The sequence below is a fragment of the Cannabis sativa genome, chromosome 3 (assembly GCF_029168945.1).
Source record: "Cannabis sativa cultivar Pink pepper isolate KNU-18-1 chromosome 3, ASM2916894v1, whole genome shotgun sequence".
Classification (NCBI taxonomy): domain Eukaryota; kingdom Viridiplantae; phylum Streptophyta; class Magnoliopsida; order Rosales; family Cannabaceae; genus Cannabis; species Cannabis sativa.
In genome coordinates, this window is record NC_083603.1 from 68533648 (window position 1) to 68559542 (window position 25895).

General features: G+C 33.8%; 3 protein-coding genes across 3 annotated transcripts; 1 reads left to right on the forward strand and 2 right to left on the reverse strand.

The window, feature by feature from the left end:
- The first annotated feature begins 214 nt into the window (after positions 1–214).
- On the forward strand, positions 215–4003 carry LOC115695850 (protein COBRA). The gene is made up of 6 exons (XM_030622940.2): positions 215–552; positions 1206–1285; positions 1800–2253; positions 2602–2761; positions 2878–3161; positions 3295–4003. Exons 1-6 carry the CDS (start codon positions 447–449, stop codon positions 3585–3587), a joined length of 1377 nt encoding a protein of 458 aa, XP_030478800.2. The 5' UTR covers positions 215–446; the 3' UTR covers positions 3588–4003.
- Positions 4004–4052: 49 nt separating this feature from the next.
- Positions 4053–6861, reverse strand: LOC115695851 (COBRA-like protein 4). The gene is made up of 6 exons (XM_030622941.2): positions 6631–6861; positions 6140–6219; positions 5562–6018; positions 5264–5411; positions 4724–5001; positions 4053–4573 (listed from the first exon to the last, which is right to left on the reverse strand). Exons 1-6 carry the CDS (start codon positions 6746–6748, stop codon positions 4290–4292), a joined length of 1365 nt encoding a protein of 454 aa, XP_030478801.1. The 5' UTR covers positions 6749–6861; the 3' UTR covers positions 4053–4289.
- A 14994-nt stretch (positions 6862–21855) lies between these two features.
- On the reverse strand, positions 21856–25650 carry LOC115708981 (COBRA-like protein 4). Its single transcript, XM_030636999.2, has 6 exons — positions 25403–25650; positions 25207–25286; positions 24652–25111; positions 22726–22873; positions 22349–22626; positions 21856–22192 (listed from the first exon to the last, which is right to left on the reverse strand). Exons 1-6 carry the CDS (start codon positions 25491–25493, stop codon positions 21918–21920), a joined length of 1332 nt encoding a protein of 443 aa, XP_030492859.2. The 5' UTR covers positions 25494–25650; the 3' UTR covers positions 21856–21917.
- Positions 25651–25895: the final 245 nt, after the last annotated feature.

The following is a 25895-nucleotide window of genomic DNA, read 5'->3' on the forward strand; positions in this document are numbered from 1 at the left end:
GGGTCTAATCTATAACTTTTGTAAAATAAAAGATCCAAAATAGTATTTACCCTATAGAAAATTGTGTTTACAAATTTTTGCAAATATTTTAGAAGGTAAAATCATAATTTTATTTTTCACTTAAAAAACAGAGAAGGGTACAATGGTAATTTCAATATTATAGCTTTGTCAATAATTGACCATTAAAATCATCATTAACGGTTAATCTTGCCTTTCATTGTCTAAAAAAAAATCTAGAACAATGACTTGAGAGAGAGAGGCTTTTTTTTATAAATCGTGCTCTCATTTTCATTGCACTTAAAAGTTGGAGAAATACTCTACTTGCCGTGTCCAGAGGCGACTCACTCACACAGCACAACATTTCCTCACTTTCACCTCTTTCGTACAAATATATAAATAGATAGATCTAAAGACCCAAGCTTGTAGACTCAAATCTGCATCAAGCAATGGAGTTCCAGTGCTCTTCATCACCCACTGGATCCATCGCCAAGCTCAGCAGCTTAGCCATTCTGATTGTGTTCTTGCTTTCTTGCTTCACTTTCACTTCTACAGGTCAGTGCCCCCCAATATCCAGATCCTTCTTCTCTTTACGCTCCTCATATACTTGGTTTTCTTGACTGGTTTTTTCCTTTCCCACTTCTGGGTATTGCTTAAGTTCTCCAGATTCCTTCTGGGATTCAAGTAAAAAGTCGTTATTTTCTTATAATCATTGCCTGGTGTACAAGACTTTTCGAGTCTTTGGAAACCGGTGGTTTAATTTCCGAGTATAGGTAGAGTTCATTGAATAATTGAGTTGTGAAACTTTGGATTCGGTTATTTCCCATGGTTCATGGAATTGAATTTTGTTTGTTATTTATTTATTTTTATCTTTTTCGGGAAACGTTTGAAATCAATGATTACTAGAGAGTTAAGTTGAATCAAAATGGATTGATTTACCTTCGTCTATTATTGGAATAGAGTTATTGGTTTCAGAATATAGTAGAAGCCTACTTTGGTTCTTATGCCAAGTTGTAGTACGACATATACAGATCTAGTAAAAGCAGAGTATAATCTGTTGCGTGTTGATTGGTTTTACTACTTTTGCTAAATAATTATTATGATTTTGTACTGTTTTACATATTGTTGATTTGTGTTGAGTCTTGAGATCGACGTTTCTGACTCAATATTTCCTTGTTGGATTTTGGATTAATTTATTTATTTTGCAGATGCGTATGATGCTCTTGATCCAAATGGGAACATCACACTCAAATGGGATATTATGAGTTGGACTCCAGATGGCTATGTTGTAAGTTATAGTAAACAAAAGCTTTTGAAAGATAAAGCTAAACATGAAAGATTTTGGTATCTGGCAATGGATTAGTGCTATTACATTGTATTAGACGTTTTGGCCTCCCTATGCACTGAAAATTTATAAAATGGAAGAATCAATTTGAATGTACATATATACTTTTGCTTGTGGATTAACAAATTAGTGGGTGTTCCAAGATTTCTGTTGCAGTAAACTAGTTATTGAAGAATTCAATCCTACATAATGGGTGAACTATTCAACCAAGAGGGGTAGCTCAAATGGTTAGACCTGTGGTTTGCTCCCACAAGGTCTGAGGTTCGAGTCCCTCCTGGGTACTTACATAGCAATTGCTATAAGTTTCTGGTTCCCAAATTTTGTAGGGTTAGGCGGGGGTCCTAGTTTCAAAATAATCTTTGAACTGTTCCATTAAATTCATATTTTTTTCTAGCATAATTTGATAATACCTTTCGTGTGAGTTTCTAATGTGACATAAAATAATTGAATTGGGCAGGCCGTTGTTACAATGTTTAACTTCCAGCAATATCGCCATATACAAGCTCCAGGTTGGTCATTAGGTTGGACATGGGCGAAAAAGGAAGTAATCTGGAGCATGATGGGAGCGCAGACAACTGATCAAGGAGACTGTTCAAGATTCAAAGGAAATGTTCCACATTGCTGTAGAAAGGACCCATTAGTTGTGGATTTGTTGCCAGGAACTCCTTACAACCAACAGATTGCAAATTGCTGCAAAGGTGGAGTACTTAACTCTTGGGCCCAAGATCCGGGTGCAGCTAGTTCATTCCAGGTCAGTGTTGGTGCTGCAGGGACAACTAACAAAACTGTCAAATTGCCGAAGAACTTCACATTGAGAGCACCAGGGCCGGGATATACTTGTGGGCCTGCTAAGATTGTAAGACCAACTAAGTTTGTCACTTCAGATAAAAGGAGAGTCACCCAAGCTCTGAGTAAGTTCCAAATCATTCCCCAAAATTGTTTTATAAACTCTCAACAGCAATCTAGCTAAAAGTACATGACCTATTTATCATTCTGATTAAAGCTATTCGTGGGGGTACATCATATGCACATTTATCATATGTGGCATACATTAACTCCATATACTAATATGTAAAAAATCTTTGCTTAGAGGAAAGCTGTTTTGTTATTTAATCATTATAACCTTTATGTTTAATTCTTCTTTAACTCTACATCAAATAGGCCAAAATTTGAACAGAAATAGCACAATTGTGTATTTTTTTAAAAAATGTGTGTGAAACTTTTTTATTGTTTCTTAAGCTATGAATCTTTTGTGGCAGTGACTTGGAATGTTACTTGCACGTACTCACAATTTCTGGCTCAAAAGACACCTACATGTTGTGTTTCCCTCTCTTCCTTCTACAATGACACTATAGTAAACTGTCCAACTTGCACCTGTGGCTGTCAGAACAATAGGACCGATCCTGGCAGCTGTGTAGAGTAAGTTTTCTAATCTATCTTTTGGATATCTTTTATTCTACTGTTTTACAATAGTTACACTCATTTAAAAAATATCATTATGTTTATACTTTTATTTTTATGATATTGAATTGCAGCCCAAACTCTCCTTACTTGGCTTCAGCTGTATCAAATCCAGGCAAAGGCAACAACCTCAATACACCTCTTGTCCAGTGTACTAGCCATATGTGTCCAATTCGAGTCCATTGGCATGTTAAGATCAATTACAAGGAGTATTGGAGGGTGAAAGTCTCAATAACAAATTTCAATTACAGAATGAACTACTCGCTTTGGAATCTTGTTGTCCAACACCCTAACTTCGACAATTTGACCACAAGTTTCAGCTTTAATTACAAATCTTTGACTCCATATGCAGGATTAAGTAAGTTCAATTTGTGCCGACAATAATCATATTTTGCTAATGTGTTTAACATAACTCTTTATTGTCTTGTTTTGAGTCGTAGGTCTACCATATTTTGAGAAGAATTCTGATTTCATTTGCAATTATTTTGCAGATGATACTGCCATGTTATATGGAGTCAAGTTTTACAATGATTTTCTTAGTCAAGCTGGTCCCCTTGGTAATGTTCAATCAGAGCTTCTCTTCAGAAAAGATTCATCAACATTTACTTTTGAAAAAGGATGGGCTTTCCCACGAAGAATCTATTTCAATGGTGATAATTGTGTCATGCCACCTCCAGATTCCTACCCATGGTTGCCAAATAGCAGTCACAAGCCAATGCCATCTCTCTTTCATCTAGCCATGACTGTGATAGCATCTTTTGTATTCTTAGTTACTTATTCTTAAATGAGTTAAAACTTGCAGAAGCATCAAAAGAAAGAAGCATTTTCTGGACGTTCTAATCTGTGAACTCCATCTGGTTAACAAAGCTTGTCATTCCAGATGTTCTGAACAAATTTACTAGTGCTGCAGCTTCATATTAAACAAGTAATCAATCAGGTGCACTATGGTTTGTCACTACAAAATTCAGCTTTGTAATTTGTTGTGTATGAAGATTTAACTTTTACCGCATTTTTTTTTCTTTCTAGATTTAGTTCTTGCTTCTTTTTTGTTTTTCTTATTTTTTTTTTTAAAATTTATACAATTTTTGAATCTGTAGAATATCCACAGTGAATTTATTCTTAGTATTGTAAGAGATTTCACGAAGTCAGTTGTTGAACTATTGTGTTAAGACTTTTATACTAGCACTTGTTTTCTCTGTTTCTTCTCTTCTCTTTCAATACTTAAATAAGGTATAGAAAATGGCCGAACTTGAGAAAAATTTGAAGGTAACAGAGTTTCATACCGATGATGACATTGTTGAATGTTGACAGATCAATATGAATTCAGATAAATTGTAGTACTAGTTATTGTATTTTCTACAGCTAATTAATTGAAGCATCCCAAAGTAGATTGTGCTTCTACTGCTAGTATAATACGATGCATAATAACCTCTCATATCTTGTCACTGGTAGATAAAAACGTTGTTCTGTTTCTGGGAAAAATTGATCACCATATCCACCGAAGTATCAAAAGTGCAGAAGCTGCAACTTTCAAAATTCCAAAAGAATATAAACATGCAGAGTTTGGTAGAAATGGGTATTGATCAGGTGGGGGTAGCATGCATTCCTCCCCGTTGAAGTAAACTCGCCGGGGAAATCCCCATCCCTGCTTGAGTGTGAATTCAGACTTGTCTTTCTGCAGGAGCATCTCAGATTGAACATTTCCATAAGGTCCAGCTTCCATTAAGTAGTCATTAAAGAACTTCATCCCGTAAAACATCCCAGTGTCGTCTGCACATACCATTAAAATGTTACTGTTAGTAGTCTAAATGGTGACTTTCCCCCCAATTCATGTATATGGGTTGCTTTTTTTCTTCATTATTATCAGTATAAATTATTCATATTAGGATGCATATTCTGTCTCTTATGTTAGGCACTCACTGATAGCTTGATAAGGAAGAAGAGACTTGTAGTTAAAGCTAAACACTTGGGTTACATTGTTGAGATTTGGATGCTGAACAACTAGTGTCCACTGACTGTAGTTCCTTCTGAAGTTGAAATTTGTTATTGCAATCTTCACCCTCCAATATGACTCGTAGTTCAGCTTCAGATGCCAATGCACCCTAACAGGGCACATATGTTTTGTGCATTGTAACAATGGGGTATTGTCTTTCCTTGGTGTGTTGATTCCTGGCTTCTGTAATAGTGTTGAGTTGCTCCTGTTCAAACAAGCTAGTTAGTCTACGAACCGAATTGCATCAAATCTAGGTTCACGTATTAACATTAGGACCACAAAAATCATATGATAGGGCCAACCAATTATCTATGGAAATAAATGTAGGAATGTCAATTATGATCACATGTAATGTTTCTGTTGGATCCCTCAATTTGTGTTCACTTGCTAGAATAATGTCATGTCATTCATGATTACTCAAATTTGTTGTATAAATAGGTGCCTGGATAAAATAAGTAGGGGGTTACATGATGCAAGTGTTGTTGCTCTGGCAACCACAGGCACAAGCGGGGCAAGGAACAATTTTTGTGCTGTAGAAAGATGAGAAAGAAACACAACAGCTTGGGTTCTTTGAAGCAAGAAACTTTGAGTAGGTGCAAGTCACATTCCAAGTCACTGCAAACAAAAGCAAACATGGAAATGAGCACTACTATTAAGTTCACATCAATAACATGTTACATTGTGAGAGTAACAAGGGATCTATTCGAGATAAACAGTATGCATTTATTAGCTGAATGACACAAGGAGAAAGAGTTAGATTCTTACTAAGAGCTTGAGCTTTCCGCCTTCCATCAGCCGAGAGGAAGTGTGAGGACGGCACAAACTTAGCAGGGCCACAAGTGTAACCTGGTCCAGGACCAAGCAAAGTGAAATTTTTCGGCAGCTTCACTGTCTTATTGGACCTGCCAGAGAGCCCAACTGAGATTTGAAATGCTGCCACTGCAGCCGTTGGGTCCTGGCCCCAGGAGGCCAACACACCACCCTTGCAGCAGTTGGTGAATTGTTGGTTGAAAGGAGCATCAGGGAGCAAATCAACTACTGAGGGGTTTCTCTTGCAGCTGTGTGGAATGGCTATTTTGAATTTGGAACAGTCTCCCTGCTCTGTGGCCTGAGCTCCCAACATAGACCAAATTATTTCCTTCTTTGCCCATGTCCAACCCAGAGTCCAGCCGGGGCTCATGAAGTGCCGAAACAATTGAAGATTGTTTATAGTTACGGAAGCCTTGTGTCATTTAGTTAAAAAAAAAAGAAAAGATTTTATAATAATTATTTGATGCTTCCCCATATCTAGAAAAATTGACTCTTGAGTTAAGTAGTAATAAGCTAAAACGTTAATATCTTACCACATAACCATCTGTTGTCCAAGACATGACATCCCATCTGATTGAAACATTTCCATTTGGATCTAGCGGATCATATGCGGCTGAAATTATGTAGTAAAAACAAAATTAGAAATCAAATAATAAGAACATGAAAATCAAACAATTAAGCGTACAATATTATATAGAAATATTATTCGACAGTGATTGTTTTTAGAGGCTCGCTTTCCAAGTAACAGTGTACAATATAGTTTTTTGAGATTTTATACATATTTTTCAAAATTTTTAAACAATCTAAGGATGTCCAAATCAAGATTTTAACGCACGTTACTGTTTAAATCATACTTTTATATGAAACGAATATTTCTCTCTCTTTTTTTCAAAAAATTGTAAATTATTTAGAATTTCATAAAAATTTATATTGTGTTCCTACAACTATATATGTACCGGTAATGAAATAAGAACACCTCCTAATACAGTAATAACCTTTATATATGTATTTTATTAGACTTTACCTGCAGGTGATATTGTCATGGAACATAAAACAACCAAAAAGATGAACTTGAGCTCTGAAAATGAATGGATTTGCTGCATAATTCTCTGAATTGATTTGGCATTGTTTTTGTGAAACATGGTGTTGAATTTGCAGGATCACAAGGTGGCCGGGATGGAAGTTGAGAGGATAGGAGACAAGTAAGTAGCCTGCTAATGCTATATGCTGGACCTGCATGAGGGTGTTTTAAAGGCGGGCATAGAAGGAAGAGGAGGAGAAGAGGCTGCATTTGATAGTGAATTGCCTCTTTAAGATGTCTCACCTACTGATTTTTCAGGTACTACTATTGTATGTGATATTTCATCTTATCTGATGCTTTCTTTCTCTTTTTCCCTCTCTCACGCACTCTCTATCTCCAATATTCATGATATATCTCAATATTTTTTTTGTTTCTCCAATCACACAAAACACAAATATCATCACTATCATAATCATCATGCATTATGCATACCTTTCTCAAATTCACTTTGTTCAGTTTATGTGTCTGCATCTGAAGACACAGTTGGATTGTGAAATATTAAAAAGTTAAAAAGACAAGAGAGTGATACGATTAGGCTCAATAATCAGTACCTTTATGGTGATAATATATGGATGTTGACTGCTGATTCTCATGTCACCTAAGGAATCACTGCTTCAAATTCAAGTTTTTCTTCTTTACTTACCACAGTTGTTTAAGCTCAATACTAATTAAATAAATATATTTAAATATTTATCTCAGTTCTTCATGACTGCTCTCTGATTTTGTTTCTTTATACAATGTATTATCAAGGAAGACAGCTCTGTGTGATGTAAAATAATAAGTTTTCATAAACTACTGACTTTTATCGTCCGTAACATGATACTGTATTTCTATATAGTTAAGAATAAATAACTTAGTTGTTAGAAAAAAGAATGAATAAAAATTGTAGAATTAATATTCATCACTGTTATTAAGAATTAGTTAGTGCCAACTGGTTTCGGCAAGTAGTTTGTTCTTTATGTTAGTTAATAGTTAAGCTCTTCTATATTCTGTTAATTGATGTAATCGACATAGCTTAGTCTATAGATACTTAGCCTTATGTAATCATTCAATTCATTCATTTAATAAAAATTTCAGAGAATTTTCCTTTTTCTTTTCTCTTCTTACAATTCTCAAATTTGTATCAGAAGTCCCATGGTTCTCCAATGGCGTCCTTAGGAGCTGGTGATCAAATTCACAACTTCGGTGTTCCCACGACAATGTTTCTCCCTCCCTTGCGCTTGGATCGCAACAATTATTTCGTTTGGCGTTCTCAAGTCCTTCCACCAATTCGTGCACATGATCTTGAATCAATTCTGCTCAATCGCAATCCTCCACAGCCTTAGCTTTTAGTAAGTTGTGGCTAAAAGTGAAAAATGTCATGACCAAAAGTTTTAGTTACAATTTTTTCTTGTGACGGCATTGTGGCTAAAAAGTCTGTGGTTAAAAATTTTAGTCACAATAAAAATAATATTGTTACTAAAAGTTACTTTTAGTCACAACTAATCTTTGTGACTAAATGTCACAACAATTAGTCACAGACACCCTTTAGCCACAAATTATTTATCTTTGGTAAAAACATTTATTGTCATTAATATTTACTTAGTCACAAAATAATTATGACTAATATTTCTTTAGCCACAACAAAAGATTGTAGCTAATATTTCTTTAGTCACAATAAAAAATTATTGAAATTCAACCTAAAAACAAAGTAATATCAAATCAAACTAAACAACCAAATCATTAAAACATAATGTTTTTCACCGACCTCCATCCTTCAATGCTTGTTGTTCCAATCCCATTGCCCTTTATGTAACATCACCATTGCTTGTCCCTAAACAACTCACACCAAATTGATCCTTATGATAGCATAGATAATAAAATGAGCAGAAATTTAAGTAATAATAGATATAAGCCACATTCAAGATATATAAGAGAAGCAAAACACTAATTAAATTAATCATTATAAAGGAAAAGAAGATAAGAAAAGTTATAGAAAAATATAAACAAAAAATCATCAAGTATGGAGACTAAACCCATCAAGTATAGGCCAAGTCTGCAAAATCATCCTCCTCAAATAAAGAATTTGGTGAGTCATTGTGTGATTGCGATCGAGAACTATTCATTTCTCTCATAAATTTTTCAAACATTAGTTGCATTGCCTCGCATTTCGCTTGCAAAGCATCACATTTGGCTTCATAATGTGCTTTTATTTTACTTAATTTTTCATCCATTTTAGACTTCATTTCTTCTTTCATTTTCTGCATCTCTTGTTTCTTGGCTGCCTTCCGAGTTGAGCCAAATCGTTGTAAATGAGAAAGCTTTTCTGAACCTAAAACAGAAGAGAAAATCTCATCTTCACTCCTTGAAGTAGCTCCATTCTTTGAGAGTTTACTAGTAACCTCATCATTATATTTTACCTAAAAAGATTAAATAACACATGACTTTATCAATATTGTCAGAAAGTTACTTGTTCAATTAAGGTGAGTTCCAATCATTCTTAAAGAATACCAACTTAAGTAAAAAGAGCAACCAAACTTGTCATGCCACCAGAAGTAATATGAAAATCGTACTTATTCAATCAATAAGAACACTATTTATACCTGTAAAAACAATCTAAAAATATACACTTAACAACTCCCACAAAGCTACAACAAAATTTTTTTACAACATCAAGGAAAAGTTCTTACTTTTCAATGTACTCTTGAGAAAAGAAAATTATAAAGTAAAAACAAATTCAAAAGGATTACTTCATTAAAATTAAAAAGAAAAAAGAAGAAGATAATTATGCTTAAAAGATGAATCACCTAACCAACACAAAAATTAGATTTTGTGTACCTAAACATGTTTCAAAATCCACAAATTCTAATGAACATTTACATAGACTATCAACATTCAAAGTAAATAAACAACCTAAGCATTCAGACACATAAATTTCAAATTAAAATCATATTTTTAAGAATGCTATGGTTCTGGATCTGCAATTTAACAAGACTAGACTAAAAATATGTACAAACACAAACGCATGTACTATTACACTTCTCAACATGTTGTTAGGCCTTAGGATAGTAAATAAAGAGGGTAATTGGTGTTGGAAATTATTTTACCAGGATCTTAGATCTACTCACAAGTATGTTTATTAACATCCTAAATAAGAACTTTCTAAAACGATAAATTAAACACATATAAAGTTTAGGAAACCTTACATTGGGTGCAGCGGAATTAAATGACTCCTTCCGTTCAGATATCTAGCCCTTGATTCCTTTACGTAGCGAGCATTATCAATATCTGAACCTGGATCTCTTTCTCTGAATCTTTGATGCTGAAACTCCTTTGCTGATGATCTTTCTTCACGATCTTCCTCACTATGATTGAGGTATCACTTGATGTGTGTGGGCACTACTCATACACTAAGAATTTCGAAATTATCAAGAGGGAAGAGAAAGAAGAAGTGGCAGCTAAAGATAGGGAGAGAGAAAGCTCAGGTTTTCTGAATCAGAAAAAGTGTTTTTCCTGAAGCCTTCACTATCTATTTATAGCATTCCACTAGGGTTAGGTTTGAATTATATGGCATTAAAATAATGAAAAAATCAACTTAAAATACCTACATAGGTGGCCGGCCATACCTTTAATGGATTGGGCCTTGCTTTTTGCAATTTTGCAATTTTAACACCTTTTGTATCTGATTTTCTCAAAAATGCCAATTTCCTAATTCAACCATTTAAATGCCAATTCTAACTATTTAATAACTATAAATAATTATTAAATAATATTGTCATTTATCATATTTATTAATTGAACCATACAAAGTATCATAATTAACAAATATGCCCCTATAAACTCTTTCTTTACAATTTCGCCCTTACTTAGTGAAAAATTCACAAATAGACATAGTCTAATTTGAGAATTATAATTGATTAATCAAAACCAATTACATGAGTCTTACAAGCAATATTATCTCAACTAGTGGGGGGACCATGGGTCTATATAACCGAGCTTCCAATAAGTAGATCAAGAATTTAGCACTAAAATTCACTAACTTATTAATTCTTCGTTGAATCCACGCATAGAACTTAGAATTGCACTCTTAGTATATAGAATGCTCTATATGTTCCACCATACAGACACATCATTAGTTATCCATTGTTATAATCCTAATGTGATCAATGATCCTCTATATGAATGATCTACACAGTAAAGGGATTAAATTACCGTAACACCCTACTATGTATTTTATCCTTAAAACACTTGACCCCGTATAAATGATATTTCAGCTTATGTGAAATGAGATCTCCACCATTTATTTTCGTTTGGTCAAGCTCGAAGGTGATCATCCTTTGCTTACTATTCGCCAGATAGAAGCTATAGATTCCATGTTTATGCTAGCGCTCCCACTCAATTGCACTACTGTGTTCCCAAAAAGTATGTATCACCCTGACCTAAAAGTAGGTTTAACTAACAATTCAAGGAACACGAATAGCCTTTCAAGATTGAGCCTAATCATAACAGGATTAAGATCATTTGATCTAGGATCAACTTGGCGATATTGACTTGAATAGATTTTACGGTAAGTTTAATTAAATCTAAGTCAAAGTTCAATATCGGTCCCTTCCGATGCATACTCCATGCATCCAACCTGAGCTTTACTTTAACCAATGTTCTGGAAAGAACATAGTATTTCTCCAAATACAAGTAAACTCTGTTGTAGATTATCATATCAGTAAAATCCTGTGTCTGATAAATCTAGGAAACTTTATTCACATAGTCATGTTTACTTTCCAATGTGTTGACGGCACAATAAACAGGATCAAGTATGTGAAAAGGGTTTCAGATGAATTTATACATTATGTACATATAATCATGAAATAAATCATGTGAACCATGCAACATTAAATGTTATTTCTGATCTATATTAATAAGTAAATCTGATTATATTGAAATGAGTTTTATTTAGGGCATAAAACCCAACAATTGGGTAATTGTAATGGGAGGAATTATTGCTATATATATAAGTGAGTAGGAAAGGTAAAAAGGTAGAGAATTATTTTGTTAAAGTGAGCATTAGCTCTTGGGAGAGAGTTGGGTCTCTCGAATACCTGACAAACTTGTTCCCTTTTCATTCCAATATCAATATATCAGCTCTATTATCTCTATTTTGCTACTGTTTACACTGAAATTATAGGAAATTCCTATCAAATGGTATCAAAGCACGTCGATTCTTTGGGGCGAGGTGTGACGAAAATTCGATCGGAGTTTCAGCAAGCTCCAAACTAATTGGAGATGATGAAATTAGCTCGTGAGGCTACAATTGGTCCCATCGTGAAATGGTTAGACCTAATGATCGATCGGATACAAAAATCTAGAGAGGCATGAAACACCAACGACACTCTAATGGCGACTGAGGTTAACTCGATGGTGTCAGCATAAGGTTGTTTGAAGATGCTGCTTCCACAAGTAACAACAGTAGTGACTACCATCGAGGAGGATGAACAACGAGACGAAGCCGATAAGGGTGAAGCATCCGAGGTTTTAGATTTGAGAAGCATCTTGAGAACACTTCTAGTCAAGCACCATAGGATGGCTCTTTGAGATACGCCATCAAAGTCAAACCGCAGCTCACCGGAGCTAGAAAAGATGATCGACGTTCCACTGGAGGACACTAACACCGGTAACTTTTTTGTCTTACTCGATTTATGTTGGTTGGAGGTTCTTAGTTGGATGGGTGAGACACGACACTGCTCAATGGTGGAAGAGCAGCGTGGTCGACCACCATCATCAAGCTCATGGGGGATGCATTGCCGACCAGAGCTAAGGAAGAAAGAGGTTGAACCAATGGTCGAACCTCCACTGAAGCTTCAAAAGATAATGGTTACGTCGTCAGACACCAAAGAGATTCATGATTCGTGGCTAGGTCAACTACGACATCGACCAGCGCTAAAGGAGATAACCATCTTGCTTGAGAAGTCGCTTCGACGATCCTTGATGCCCAGACAAGAGAAGTCACGTTGTCTTCTTAAGCTTCCTAATGGCGTTCAACATTATTGATGTGCCTCAATCGTTAATGAGGCAGCTGAGCTCAATTCTCTCTTCATTGATATGAGGCCCAATTATTTTGACCTAACCCTTGATGGCCCATTAAGCAAAAGAAAAAGCCCAAGGTTTATTTTTGGTCACACATGGGTCACGTGGGATCCAAGTAAGCTTTTCATATTTGCTTCTTCTAATCGCACGAAGCATGGTCTAGGACTGCGACTGGACGATTACGACTCCCAGCCACTGATGACGGGATGGAGGACGGTGGGCACTGTGAGGACAGATGGAGGTCAACAATTCAGGTACATAGAGGATGTAATGTAACTTCACCATCCACTCGCTGGTCTGTGGCAGAGAGAGAAGAATCACCTTTAGAAAGTGTATCTTATTCAAGAGAAACTTATCTTCTCACTTTGAGGACAAGTCGTTAATGGCTAACGTAGGAAAATCAATATCAGATTCACTTAATGTTTGGCTAACATAGGAAAAGTAATACCCGAGCAGGACTGGATATGAACTCCTTCTTTTGCTCTTCCCTCTTCATCTGAGGGCACTCCCTCTTAAAGTGTCCCATCTTATCACACTGGAAGCATGAATTCTTGTTTCATTATCCCAGGTGATGTTTATTACAACAAGGACATTCTGGGTACGTAAACCTAACTTGACAACCACCACTCTGACCTTAGTTCCCGTAACCTCTTGTTCTATCTAGAACTGCTCGTTGTGAAAGGATCTTCCTCTTCGAATCAAAAACTGAATCACTACTACTCCTACCCAAACTAGAAGGAGGAGGAGTAGTGACTCCATTAAAACACTAAGTCCCTTAGGGCTCATGCAAAAACTGTACTGCACCTTCGGCTCGGAGAGCCTTCTATACCATCAGTGCATATGGTAGCATCATCGGTTGTAATTGTCAGATCATGATGAATCTTGGCATTAAACCAAATTGCCACTAGATCTATCCTACGAGGAACAACCAGTTCAGATTCTCGAAAGGAAGGACAAAGTTCTATGTAAAAAGACTATATCCTTAGTCAAGGTACTCTGGAAGAACAACAAGGTTGAAGAGGCCACCTGGGAGTTAGAGTCTAAAATGAGGATTCAATATCCAGAGTTATTCAGGTTAGATTTCGGGGATAAAATCCTTTTAACAGTGGGATAATTGTAATGACCATTAAACTTAGACATGGGATTAGTGGGACACTTAGCACTAGTTAATCTGACTATGTGATTATTTATGCATTTTATGCTTTATAGACCCTATTTTCTTGAAAATATGTGTTATGATTATTATTTCTGAATCTTAGAGATTTAATTGAATTATAGGAGTGATATGCATGCTATATGTGAATTTTTATATTTTCACATTTTTATGCCCGATAACAGTGAAAATGGGTCAGATGATAATTTTAGTCACATGGATATAAATTTGTATCAAGTATTTTATGGGACAATATCATTAGATATTTTAGAATACCGAGATTTAACAAAATAATGGAATTGGACAATTTTATCCTAGGGTTACGAGATAACTTAGCAGGGAAGTAAAAGTATTTTAGTCTTTTTGCCATAGGTGATTAGTCACTCTTTTGGAAGAGATAGGTGTCTATGGCTCATCCTTTTGAGGATGACTAGCTGCTTAGGAAGCAAACAAAAAGGAAAAACAAAGTTAAAAGGAACCAAAAACAAAAACCAATGTCGAAAGCAAAAGGAAAGTAAAAAAAAATACCAAATCAGCTTCTCCTTCTCTCTCTCCATTGTGGCTTCTGAACCAGGGCTAAAAAAAAACGTTTCTACCATTTTCAAGCATATTTCTTCCTGAATTTGATCAAGGAGTTCAACCCCTAGCTTCTCCAAACTTCTAAAGTAAAACCTAACTTGAAATTTATTGGTTTTCTAGGATTTTTGTTAATTTTCAGTGGATGTTTGTAGTATAACTTCATAAAGGTTAAGAAAAACTTCTTAAGGTTATTTAAGACTATTTAGAAGTGTTTGAACTGATTTGGATGGTTGTAGCAAAAGTTATGCAAGTTTGAGTTCAAACTTGACTTGGTTGTGATAACTTGAATTCTGTTACGAATTGGGTTAAGGTGTGTTCATAAAAAATGTTCATTATAGGTGCTTTGCAAAATTTTGTAAGGTTTAGCTTAGAATTGGATGAGTTATGGGATTTTCAAACTCAGACAGAGAAGTTTCGGGTCACCCGGTTTAGGCAGTTTTAGGATGTCATTTATTTTGATTTCTATTGAGAATTCGATTGAGATTACTTCATGAAAAATGTTAATTATGATATTTTTAGATACCTTACAAAATTTGGTTAGATTTGGCTTAGAATTGAATGAGTTATGTAAGTTTTAAAATTAGGCAGTGGAGTTTAGACCGTCCGATTTAGGTAGAATGTAGGGCCTGTTTTTAAAGCGGATCATCTTTTTTGAGACTTTTCTCGGGACTCCAAATGAGTGTTTTCTCAATACTTAGGGTATTTCCATGATATCTTTCGATAGGGAAACTTTAGTTTTAAATTTAAGTCCTGAAAGTGTTAGGGAAACACTTATTGGTTTTTCTTAAATTTTGACTTAAGGCCTTCGATTACCAGCAATTATTTCTACTTAGGTTGACCTGTATACCTAAAATAAAAATTGAGGTAAGACTAGTTTGGCACACTTGCATGTGTACATGTTTATGTTTATGTTTGCCAAATGCATGACATATCCGTTAGAACGATAGTTGGTGTATATATGATTGCATCTTGATATCGTGAATATATGTGTTTGACAATTCAGAAAGTATGAACCAATGATACCAACACTATTACGCCAAAGTACTAAATGAATGTGGTATTATAGTTGGTTATACTTTCGAAAGCATGAACTAGTGCTACCAACAGTAGTAGGCCAGAGTATTGAGTGCATGTGGTATTATGGCTAGTTGTGTTTGGCAATTCAGAAACTATGAAACATTGGTGCATGTGATATCGTGAATATATTTGTCTGGAAATTCAGAAAGTATGAACCAATTATACCAAAACTAGTACGCCAAAGTACTAAGTGAATGTGGTATTATAGTTGGTTATACTTTCAAAAGCATGAACTAGTGCTACCAACACTAGTACGCCAGAGTAGTGAGTGCATGTGGTATTATGGCTAGTTGTACTTATTGTATGGATTGATGCTACCAACACTAGTACGACTAGAGTAGTGAGTACATGTGGTATTATGGTTGATTGTACTATGGTCAAGAATGTTTGAGACTCAATGATATATGTTGGACATGGTTTATGACTTGTTGATAGGTGTATGGGTGCTTAACCGCAGGTCGGTTATATGTTTATGTTTTATGATTTTCTTAATGAGTTTGTTGACTCACAGATGCTATGTTATGTGCAGGTATAGGCAGAGCTGTTGTTGAACGACAGTGAGTTTGGAGCTGAATGAAGATTGTACATATCGAGTCAGTTCCACCTGGAGTATTGGATCTCCAGGACAGCTAGGGCTCACAATTTTATAGTCGTCGTGTGACATCTTTTAATTATGTACAGTTGAAAAATGTAGATATGGGATCTCAAATTTGGAAAATGTAATACAGTACATGTTTATTAAAGTTTAAATTTTATCACTTTTGATAAACCTTTTGATTAGCAAAGGTTGCATAGTAATTATGAAAAGCACTGTAACACGCTGAAACTAGTAGGGTGTTACATGTTGTGTCGAGGGTATGGGATCACTAGGCATAGAACCGTAGTGAAGACCCCAGAGCAAAATAGTGTTACTGAAAGGATGAACCGAATCCAATTGAACTTAGTTAGATCTTTGCTGTTAAGCTCAGGATTATAGAAATCATTTTTGGGGGAAGCCTTAGCAACTACAACCTACCTTATTAATAGAATCCCAAACCGAGTTATAGGCTTAAAAACCCCTTATTAAATGTGGTACAATTGAACCCTAAACCTAACACATTTAAGAAACTTTGGGTGTGCAACATATGTACACCAATCTATTGACAACCTGGAACCTATATCTATTAAGTGAACTTTCCTAGGTTATGCCTTAGGTAACAAGGGGTATAGAATTTACGTATCCAAAAAGGGTAGACCAAAGGTTGTGATTGCTAGAAATATTGTTTTTAACGAGTTGGAATATCCTCACTTGACATCCAAGAAAGGTAGTGTGTCTCCATGTGATACAGGAAAAATAGGAAATAAAAACACTACACACATGGAAATGAAATATGGAACGGAACATTTAGAAGAAGGTTCACAGATGGAAGCTATTGTGGAACTAGAAGAAAATGCGCAGACTAAAGCTGATGCTGAGTTGGAAGATAATGAAGACCAAATAGAGGTTCTGGAAGGATTCAGATTGATAGGTCTGGAAGGTTATCAGTTGGCACGGGATAGAACTAGAAGAGAGACTCACCCACCAACAAGATTTGCGAAAGTAGACTTAATAGCATTTGCAATGGTAGTAGCACAACATACTGAAATTGAAGAGCCATAAGCTATGAAAAAGCATTTTTGTGTGAAAATAAGTCAAAATGGCTCCAGGCCATGTATGAGGAGATGAGCTCACTCCAGAAGAACAAGAATTGTGTTGTTGTACCAAAGCTGAAGAACAAATAGATTGTGGAGTGCAAATCAATTCTCAAAGTAAAAGATGCAATCAATGAGAATGAACTAGTGCTGTTCAAAGCCAGGTAAGTGGCTAAGGGTTTTACTCATGTGGAAGGAATCAACAAGACTGAAATCTTCTCACCTGTGGTAAAGTACAAAATGATAAGATTAATGTTGTCCTTGGCAGCTCAAATGGAGTTTAAAGTTGAACAACTTGATATTAAAACTGCCTATCTGAATGGATTCTTGGATGAAGAAATCTACAAGAAGCAACCACTTGGGTTTTAGGAGGAATGGAAAGGAGTTGAATTAGTGTGCAAGCTTAACAAGTCCTTATATGGTTTGAAATAGTCCCTAAGATAATAGAATAAAAGATTTGATACTTATATGCAACAAATTGGGTTCAAACAATCAACATACAATTGCTGCTTATATTTTAAGAATTTGGAGCAATCTACACCTATGTTTTAATTGTTCTATGTGGATGATATGCTCATCATGAGAAAAGATAAATCCGTGATCAAAAGTATCAAAGACAAACTTAAAAGAGAATTTAAGATGAAGTAGCTTAGACCAGTTCAAAATATACTTGGTATTGAAATTTCAAGGAACTGGAAGGAAGGGACCATCGGCTTGAAACAGTCCAGATACATCAAGAAAGTTATTCAGAATTTCAACATGGAAGATGCAAAGAGTTCATATAATCTGTTATAAGGGGGAGCATAAATCCAAAAAATCGAAAAAAACCGTTTAAACTGACCTATCTAACACTGTTGGAACCGAAATCGACCAAACCGAAAACTGAAAAAACTGGTAACGGTTAAAACCGCCATTGAACGGTAAATTCTTTTTGGGTAATAAATAGACCGAAAAAACCGAAACCGACCGTTATACATATATACATATTAATTTATTAAATTTTTTTTTGCATGTATTATAGTTACTAATAATATATAAAAATAATATATTATTTTTTTTTATTAATATTAAAGTTAAAAGAATAAGATAATTAGTTTTTGAAAAATTAATTTGTATGTTTGTAATTGTAAAATGTAGAATAATGTATTTATAGAATAAGTTGGATCATTTTTTTTTTTTAAAAAGTTCGGTTTGGGCGGTTGTCGATTTTAAGATAGGTTCTGGATTGGTCGGTCGGTTTTCAGATTGCACCAATCCAGACCGAAAACTGATTTTTGGATTTTTATATAGGAAAAAACCGACCAAACTGACCGATGCTCAACCCTAATCTGTTAGGGGGAAAGTTTGTTTTTTTTTAATGGAAGAGTGTTCAAACAGTTCAAAGGAGAAAGAGGAAATGAAGGATGTACCCTATATATGCTATGGTCTTAAGATGTTTAATGTATATGATGGTGAGCACTAGACTGGACATAGCTCACACTATAAGCATCCTAAGCTAGTTCATGTCCAATCCTAACATTGAACAGTGGAAGGCCCTCGAATAGTTATTGATATACTTAAAGGGCACTTGGAATTTTGGTCTGACCTATGAAAAAGCAAAAGGAGAATTGGTGTTAAAAGGGTTTGTGAATGCTGACTATGCCTCAAATAGAGATATTGGTAGATTAACCATTTCCTACGTTTTCTTGACAAACCAAAACTGTATATGCTGGAAGGCCCAATTAAAGGAAGCGCTACGATATCAGGGATTTTTAATTGAATTGAAGCAATTAAAAGGTGGAGTGATTGTGTACTCAGATAGCCAGTCATCTATCAATGAAAAGAGTAAACATATAGACATAAGACTCAACTGGATTAGGGAGAAGATTGAAGAAGGACTGGTTGATGTAGAGAAGGTCAAAACGGAAGATAATTCTGATGATGTTGGGACTAAGGTCTTAACAGTAAACACGTTCAAGCATTTGCTTGGACTTGATCAATCTCAGAAATTAGTAAACGGAGATTTTTGGAACACTAACTATGATAGATGCGTTCTTTCTTCATCGCTGTCAATATTTTTTAATTTGAATTAACTAGGTGGGGTTTGTGGTGTAGTTCCTCTAAATAAAAAATCTCCATAAGACTGTCCCAGTAATGGAATGTTAGTTGTTTCTCAGAAGTATGTTCCCGGATAACTAACTTGTCCATTCAAAAGAAGTCTCGTAGAATGATAGTTGCCATTCAAATGAATGTTCATGGATAACTATCGTGTCCACTACGAGTGTAGTCTTCTAGAGAGCCAACCTTCCTCTGAAAAGGAGTTTCAGTTGGCTAGTTGTTCCTCCTAGAAGGGTGTTCTAGATAGTCATCTCCAGCTGCGTCTTTCATATCTAGAAGCCCCTTCAGCATTCAATTCTGTCCGTTGTCCAGAAAGTGTGTGTCTCTTCCGAAAGCACCTCTTCTTGTATTGGCGTGGAGATTTTGTTACAAAGCGTTTGTTAAGTTTGTTAAGTCGTAACTAACTTAACAACTTAACGGTTGCATCTACTATCTTAGAATCTTGATCTCGAGACTATAAATACCACCAACACTTATCATTTCAATACGCTGGATTGATGAGTTTCAAGAGGAGTCTTTAAGTTTGAGAAAGAAAGAGATTGAGAGGTAGAGAGAGAGGTACAAAGAAAAGAGAGAGATTGAGTTTGGGTTATGTATGAAGAATATTTGTAGATGAAGAAGATTATTCGATAAGAGTGTGAGATTTGAAACACTTTAAGAGAATCCAATAGAGGTCTTTCTCGACTATATTGTACCTGTTCTTGCTCAATCAATAAAGAAGATTTTGTGATGTTCTAGAACTCGAATAGAGCTATAGATCACATAAATCTATTAGACTTGAACTACAATTTTGTGTTGATTTTGTTGTTTATTGCTTTGATCGTTTTTGATTTTTAATCATGTTCATCTTTGTTTTCTTCGATTACTGTTTTGCATTTGTTTTTCTTGTTATTATAAACTGTTTGATGATTAAATTTTAATTGATTTGATTTTGCATTTTAATTTTAATTTTCTCATAAATAGTTTAGTTTTTTGTTGTCAGTTAATAGTTAAACTCTTATTTACTCTGTTAATTAATGTAATGGACTTAGTTTAGTCTATAAATTCTAAGCATTCTGTAATCATTCAATTCATTCATTCAATAAAAGTTTCAGTCTTTCTCTTTTTTCTCTTCTTACAATTCTCAAGTCTCACAAAAGCAAAATGACACAAACATCTCATATTGAGCATTGAACTTGACAGCTGTTGCGTGAGAAAAAGCCAAAAAGTTGTTGTAGGGAAATAGAAATAGTACTAAATGCTCTCGCGTAGCCAAACCATCGGAAAGGGAAGTGAAATTCGATGTAATTCTTAGTCATGGAAAATATTTTAATTTACTAGAAACATGTTACTTATCATCCACAATAATGTAATAATCTCTACACATTCGGCACTCTTCACTTTTAATGTTGTAAGGATGATGATGATCATTATAACATATTTCATTCCTTACTTTCCTTTAAAAGAATATACCAACAACATTAAAATTTGTCTACTAATTGGGTTTTTCACTATACACATTCTCATGAAATTTTACTTGCCAAATTACATAGTATTTACTTGGAGGTAAAGAGATAGAATATAATGGAAAGAAAATAATATTCCATTACTTTATTTAGTTGAATATTATGACATATTTACTTAATGGAAATGAGGTTTAAAGGTATGACATCATTCTCCTACAATTGTTTATTAAATTTTGAAAAGGAAGAAAGTAGTGAGACCCACACAAATTAGAGAGAAAATAAAGAAAAAAGTTCTCCCTCGAATATCTTTTTCTTTCCTAACTTAATTTATTTTAATTTTAATTTTATTAATTAAAAATAAAAAAAAACAAATATGGCCTTTAAAAATCTATAAACAAAAAATAATTACATGTTCTGATAATAACAATTTTGTTAAATTAAAGCATTCTAATTACCTTTCTAATTATGTAAACAAAATAATATGATTCTAATTTTTTTCCGGACAGGTTAGTAAACAGCATAATAAAATATTATTTCTGATTATTTTTTATTTTTAACCGATACATTTCTCCCATTGATTATTCTGATTCCAATTACATGAATAGTCTTTTCACTGTTTTGGTGAAATGACTATTCTATTTTAAAATAGAAGAAAAAACTATTCCAATACAACATGAGAAAAAATTTAATAACTTTTTCATCAATTTTTTTTTATTCATTTTAAATTTAATTTAATTCTATTCCTATTTTCATTCTATTCATATTTCTATATTTTCATTCCACTCTCAACCAAACGTCACTTTAGTTAGGTAACGTTTAGTTAGAGATAATGAAATAGAATAGAATAGAAAGGAAACAAATTTCATCTCATTTTTTTGATTAGTTGTATTTTAAAGCATTAGAATATTATAGTCTTTCCACTATTTTAGTAGAATAATTATTCCATTTTGAAATAGAAGAAAAGACTATTTCAATATTAGAAAAGAAAAAATTTAATAATTCTTTTATCAATTTTTTTTATACATTTTAAAAATTTTATTTCATTCCATTAATATTCTTATTTCTATTCTAATTTAAATTTCTATGTTTTCATCCCAATGAAGCGCAATCTTACATTCATCTCATTCCGATAATATATAACTACATGATCAAAAAAACAGTAGAGTAAGCAAAACCCAAAAGAGAGACAGGTTTGGTAGAAATGAATGGGCAGAGTTGGGCATTCGTGGGTAGGAATCAGGTGGAGGCATCATGCACTCATCTCCATTGAAATAGATCTTTCGAGGGAACGCCCAACCTTCTCTAAATGTGAATGTCTCTAAATCTTTCTCCATTATTATCTCTGTCTGAACATTCCCATTTGGCCCAGCTTCCATTAAGACATCATTGAAGAATTTCATCCCATAAAACAGACCACTATCATCTGAAAAATCAAATTAAAACCAAAAACATGTTACAATTCCAAAATAGTACATTTTGCTATATATATATATATATATTTCACTATTGAAGATTTATTGTACTATTTCAATGATAGTAATTAAAATATTATGAAAACAGAAAAAGATATATGACTCACTCTTGGATTGGAAGGGCACAATTGGCTTGTAGTTGAAGCTGAAAACTTGGGTGACATTGTTGAGATTAGGGTGCTGAGCAACAAGGGTCCACTGTGTATAGTTATACCTATAATCGAAATTTGTGATGGCAATCTTGGCACGCCAGTACTGCTTGTAGTTAATTTTCACATGCCAATGCACTCTAATTGGGCACATGTGTTGTGTGCACTGAAGCAATGGGGCATTGTCTTTTCTAGGTGTATGTAATCCCACAACACTTGACAGTTTCGAATCACTTCTGCAAGTTTTCCAATCACATTATTACAGCAGTGTAATATGTCATTAAATTAAGTTCAAATCAAACTATTTGAATATTTGAATGGAGAAGAGGGCTTACTCAACGCATTTGTTCTTATTTTGACAACCACAAGCGCAAGTTGGACAAGGAGTGATGGTTGAGTTATAGAATGATGACAAGGAGACACAGCATTTTGGGTACTTTGAAGACAGTAGCTGTGAGTAAGAACATGTAACATTCCAAGTCACTACAAAAGAACACAAGAAATAAAACACTGTTAAAAGCACCTTCTTTGGGAGCGTACCAATATGCTTTGTTAGATGTGTTTGGTTTGTTTATTCTATACCAAAAACCAGAATATATAATTTCATTACAATTTTCCTGTAAAAATTTATTGTGTGTACAATTTCTCCGTGTGGATGGCTTGCGGGACCGTCCCATTTTCCGTCTAAATGAGAAATAGGGCGGAAACGAGGATCATTTTTTTATTTTCGAATGTTAAACAAGATTAGGGACGGAGATGACACTCCCGTCTTGACAAGATCCATTTAATATTTAATATTTTATAATTTATGTTTGTATTTTTTTTTTATATATATTAGTATCTTTTTTATAAGTTTTTAAGTGTGTATTAAAAATAATTAATATATTAAATAATAAATAATGTGTAATATTTTAATTATGCAATTTAATATTTTTATAAATTTAAATTTTTGAAATATATTTTATTTTCACATTAGGCTGTGGCCGCTGCCCCATCCCAACCTTATTAGAGATTCCACACCCCATCCCCAATAAAGAATGCACGGGGATGAAGATTAATTTTTTTTTAATGAGAATTGGATGGAGGAGCGTGTGTATTAGCTACAAACCAAATTACCCAAAAAAAAAAAATAAAATAAAAGAAATTACTCATGTGTGTGCCAATTAAAACACCACTCCTAAAATTGTTATATACACAATTATGCCCCCAATAGATTTTTAAGCTGAAACATATAAAGATGAACTAGTTACTCTTGTGGTAGGGTATATTTACTAAATTGTAATTGAAATCGAAATAATGAATAAAAAAAATAAATCGGTTTAAATTATAAAATGATTGAAAACAAAATTTGATTATATTGTTACTAAATTGTTTGGAAAAGAAATTCGAATCATTTTCTGTTGTTTACAAAAGTAATCAGAATGCTCTAATTTGACTGAATTATCATTGTTAGAACATGTAATTATTTTTTATTTATAAATTTTTGAAGGATATATTTATATTTATATTTTTAATTAATAAAAATAAAATTAAAATGATGTGTGTGTAGAAAAGAAAAATGTACTCTTTATAAAAATAGCGAAGAATTTTTTTTTTTTTTATTTTTTTTTTTATTTTCTCCTTAATTTGTGTAGGTACAATTTGTCTCTTCCAAAATTTAAAAACAATTTTAATGAGAATCAATATCATACATTTTCATTCTCCTTAGCCATTAGAGTAACTCAATATGTTTCCAATATCTTTTAATATATATATATATATTTTTTTTTTATTTCTCATAATATATATTTATATATATTTTTAAGAAAACTATATTATTGTAAGCTTTTCCAAAACAAACCATAAATATGATTTTTTCTATGCGGCATCATTTATTATAAAAACTACTATTTCAACGTATGTAGTCATCAAAAGTTTAATAATGATGCAATTTTGTAATATTATGTTATGTGACTAACAATAACTAATTTTTATTGGTGAATTTTTATTTTTATGATTTTTAAAAATTATTTAGTGGGAATAATTCAGCAAAAAAGTTAAAAAGAAGATGAAAAAATTATTTTAGTAACCAACTATCTAATACTTTTTTTTTTCGGGCTATTTGACTTTCATCCTATAAAATAATTTTGTTGAACAAAAAACAAGTATTTGCATATTGTATAAAAACAAATAAAGTGTTCAATTTCCACAATTTTATTTTGTAGGATTCAATCAAACTTTGGAAATTTTAATTTATTTTGTTTAGAAAGAAAGAAACTTACTCAAAGCCTGAGTTTTCCTACGACCATCGGGTGAGATGAAAGGAGTAGGGGTAACAATCTTAGCCTGGCTGCAAGTGTATCCAGGCCCAGGGCCCATTAAAGTAAAGTTCTTGGGTAGTTTAACAGTCTTGTTGGAAGTGCCAGAACGGCCCACACTGACTTGAAAAGAAGAGACAGCAGCAGAAGGGTCTTGGCCCCAAGAGGCCACAACACCCCCTTTACAACAATTGGCAATTTGCTGGTTGTAAGGGACACCAGGAAGCAAATCAACTACTGTTGGATTAGTCTTACAACAGTGAGGCATATTCCCATCTTTGAACTTGGAACAGTCTCCTTGCTCTGTAGCTTGGGCCCCAACCATTGACCATATCACTTCTTTCTTGGTCCAAACCCACCCCATGCTCCACCCTGGACTCATTATGTGCCGGTACATTTGGAAGTTGGTCATTGTTACCACTGCCTGAAATTTTTATTTATTATCAAATAAAATTTGGGAATCGAATAATAAGCTATAACATGGAAATGGAATGGTAATTACTTAGTTAAAGTACTAACCACATAGCCATCAGGAGTCCAAGACATAACATCCCACTTAATTGTAATGTTGCCATTTGGATCCAAAGGATCGTATGCAGCTAAACAATATATAAGCCCATGTTTAAGCAAAAACATTCAGAGGCAAAAATCAAATAATTACTTTAAAATAAGTATTTCACTACTGCAATATCACTAGCTAGTTTTCTTTACTAACCTGCAGGATGAGAAAACATGAAAACTAACAACAAAGCTGCTAACAGCGAGCTTGTACACTTGCTGGAAACCATGGTTTTAGCTTTGGTCATTTCAAACAGAAGACCGAAGAAAACAATATGATGGAGATATTTTGTATTTGAGTAAACAATGATGTTGAAACACTTTATATCTATCTTTATAAAGGGTTGTGTGTATATTTACAGGGTTGTATCTAATGGTTTGTTGGATACTATATATGATATATTTATGTCATTTTCTTTGAAACATTACAATACTATAGAGTTTTTATTATTACATATGATATGTGCCCCTGTTGAAAATTAGAACACACGTTAGAGTTTTATTTATTTATTTAAAAAAGAAACTTATTATTATTATAATACATAGACTTAGACTGCAAAAGCTCAACAGTCAGGCCTATGACTTGGTCGATCACTAAAAAATATTGCACATTTGAGAATGGTTTATTTTCTTTAAAATCCAAACCTAAC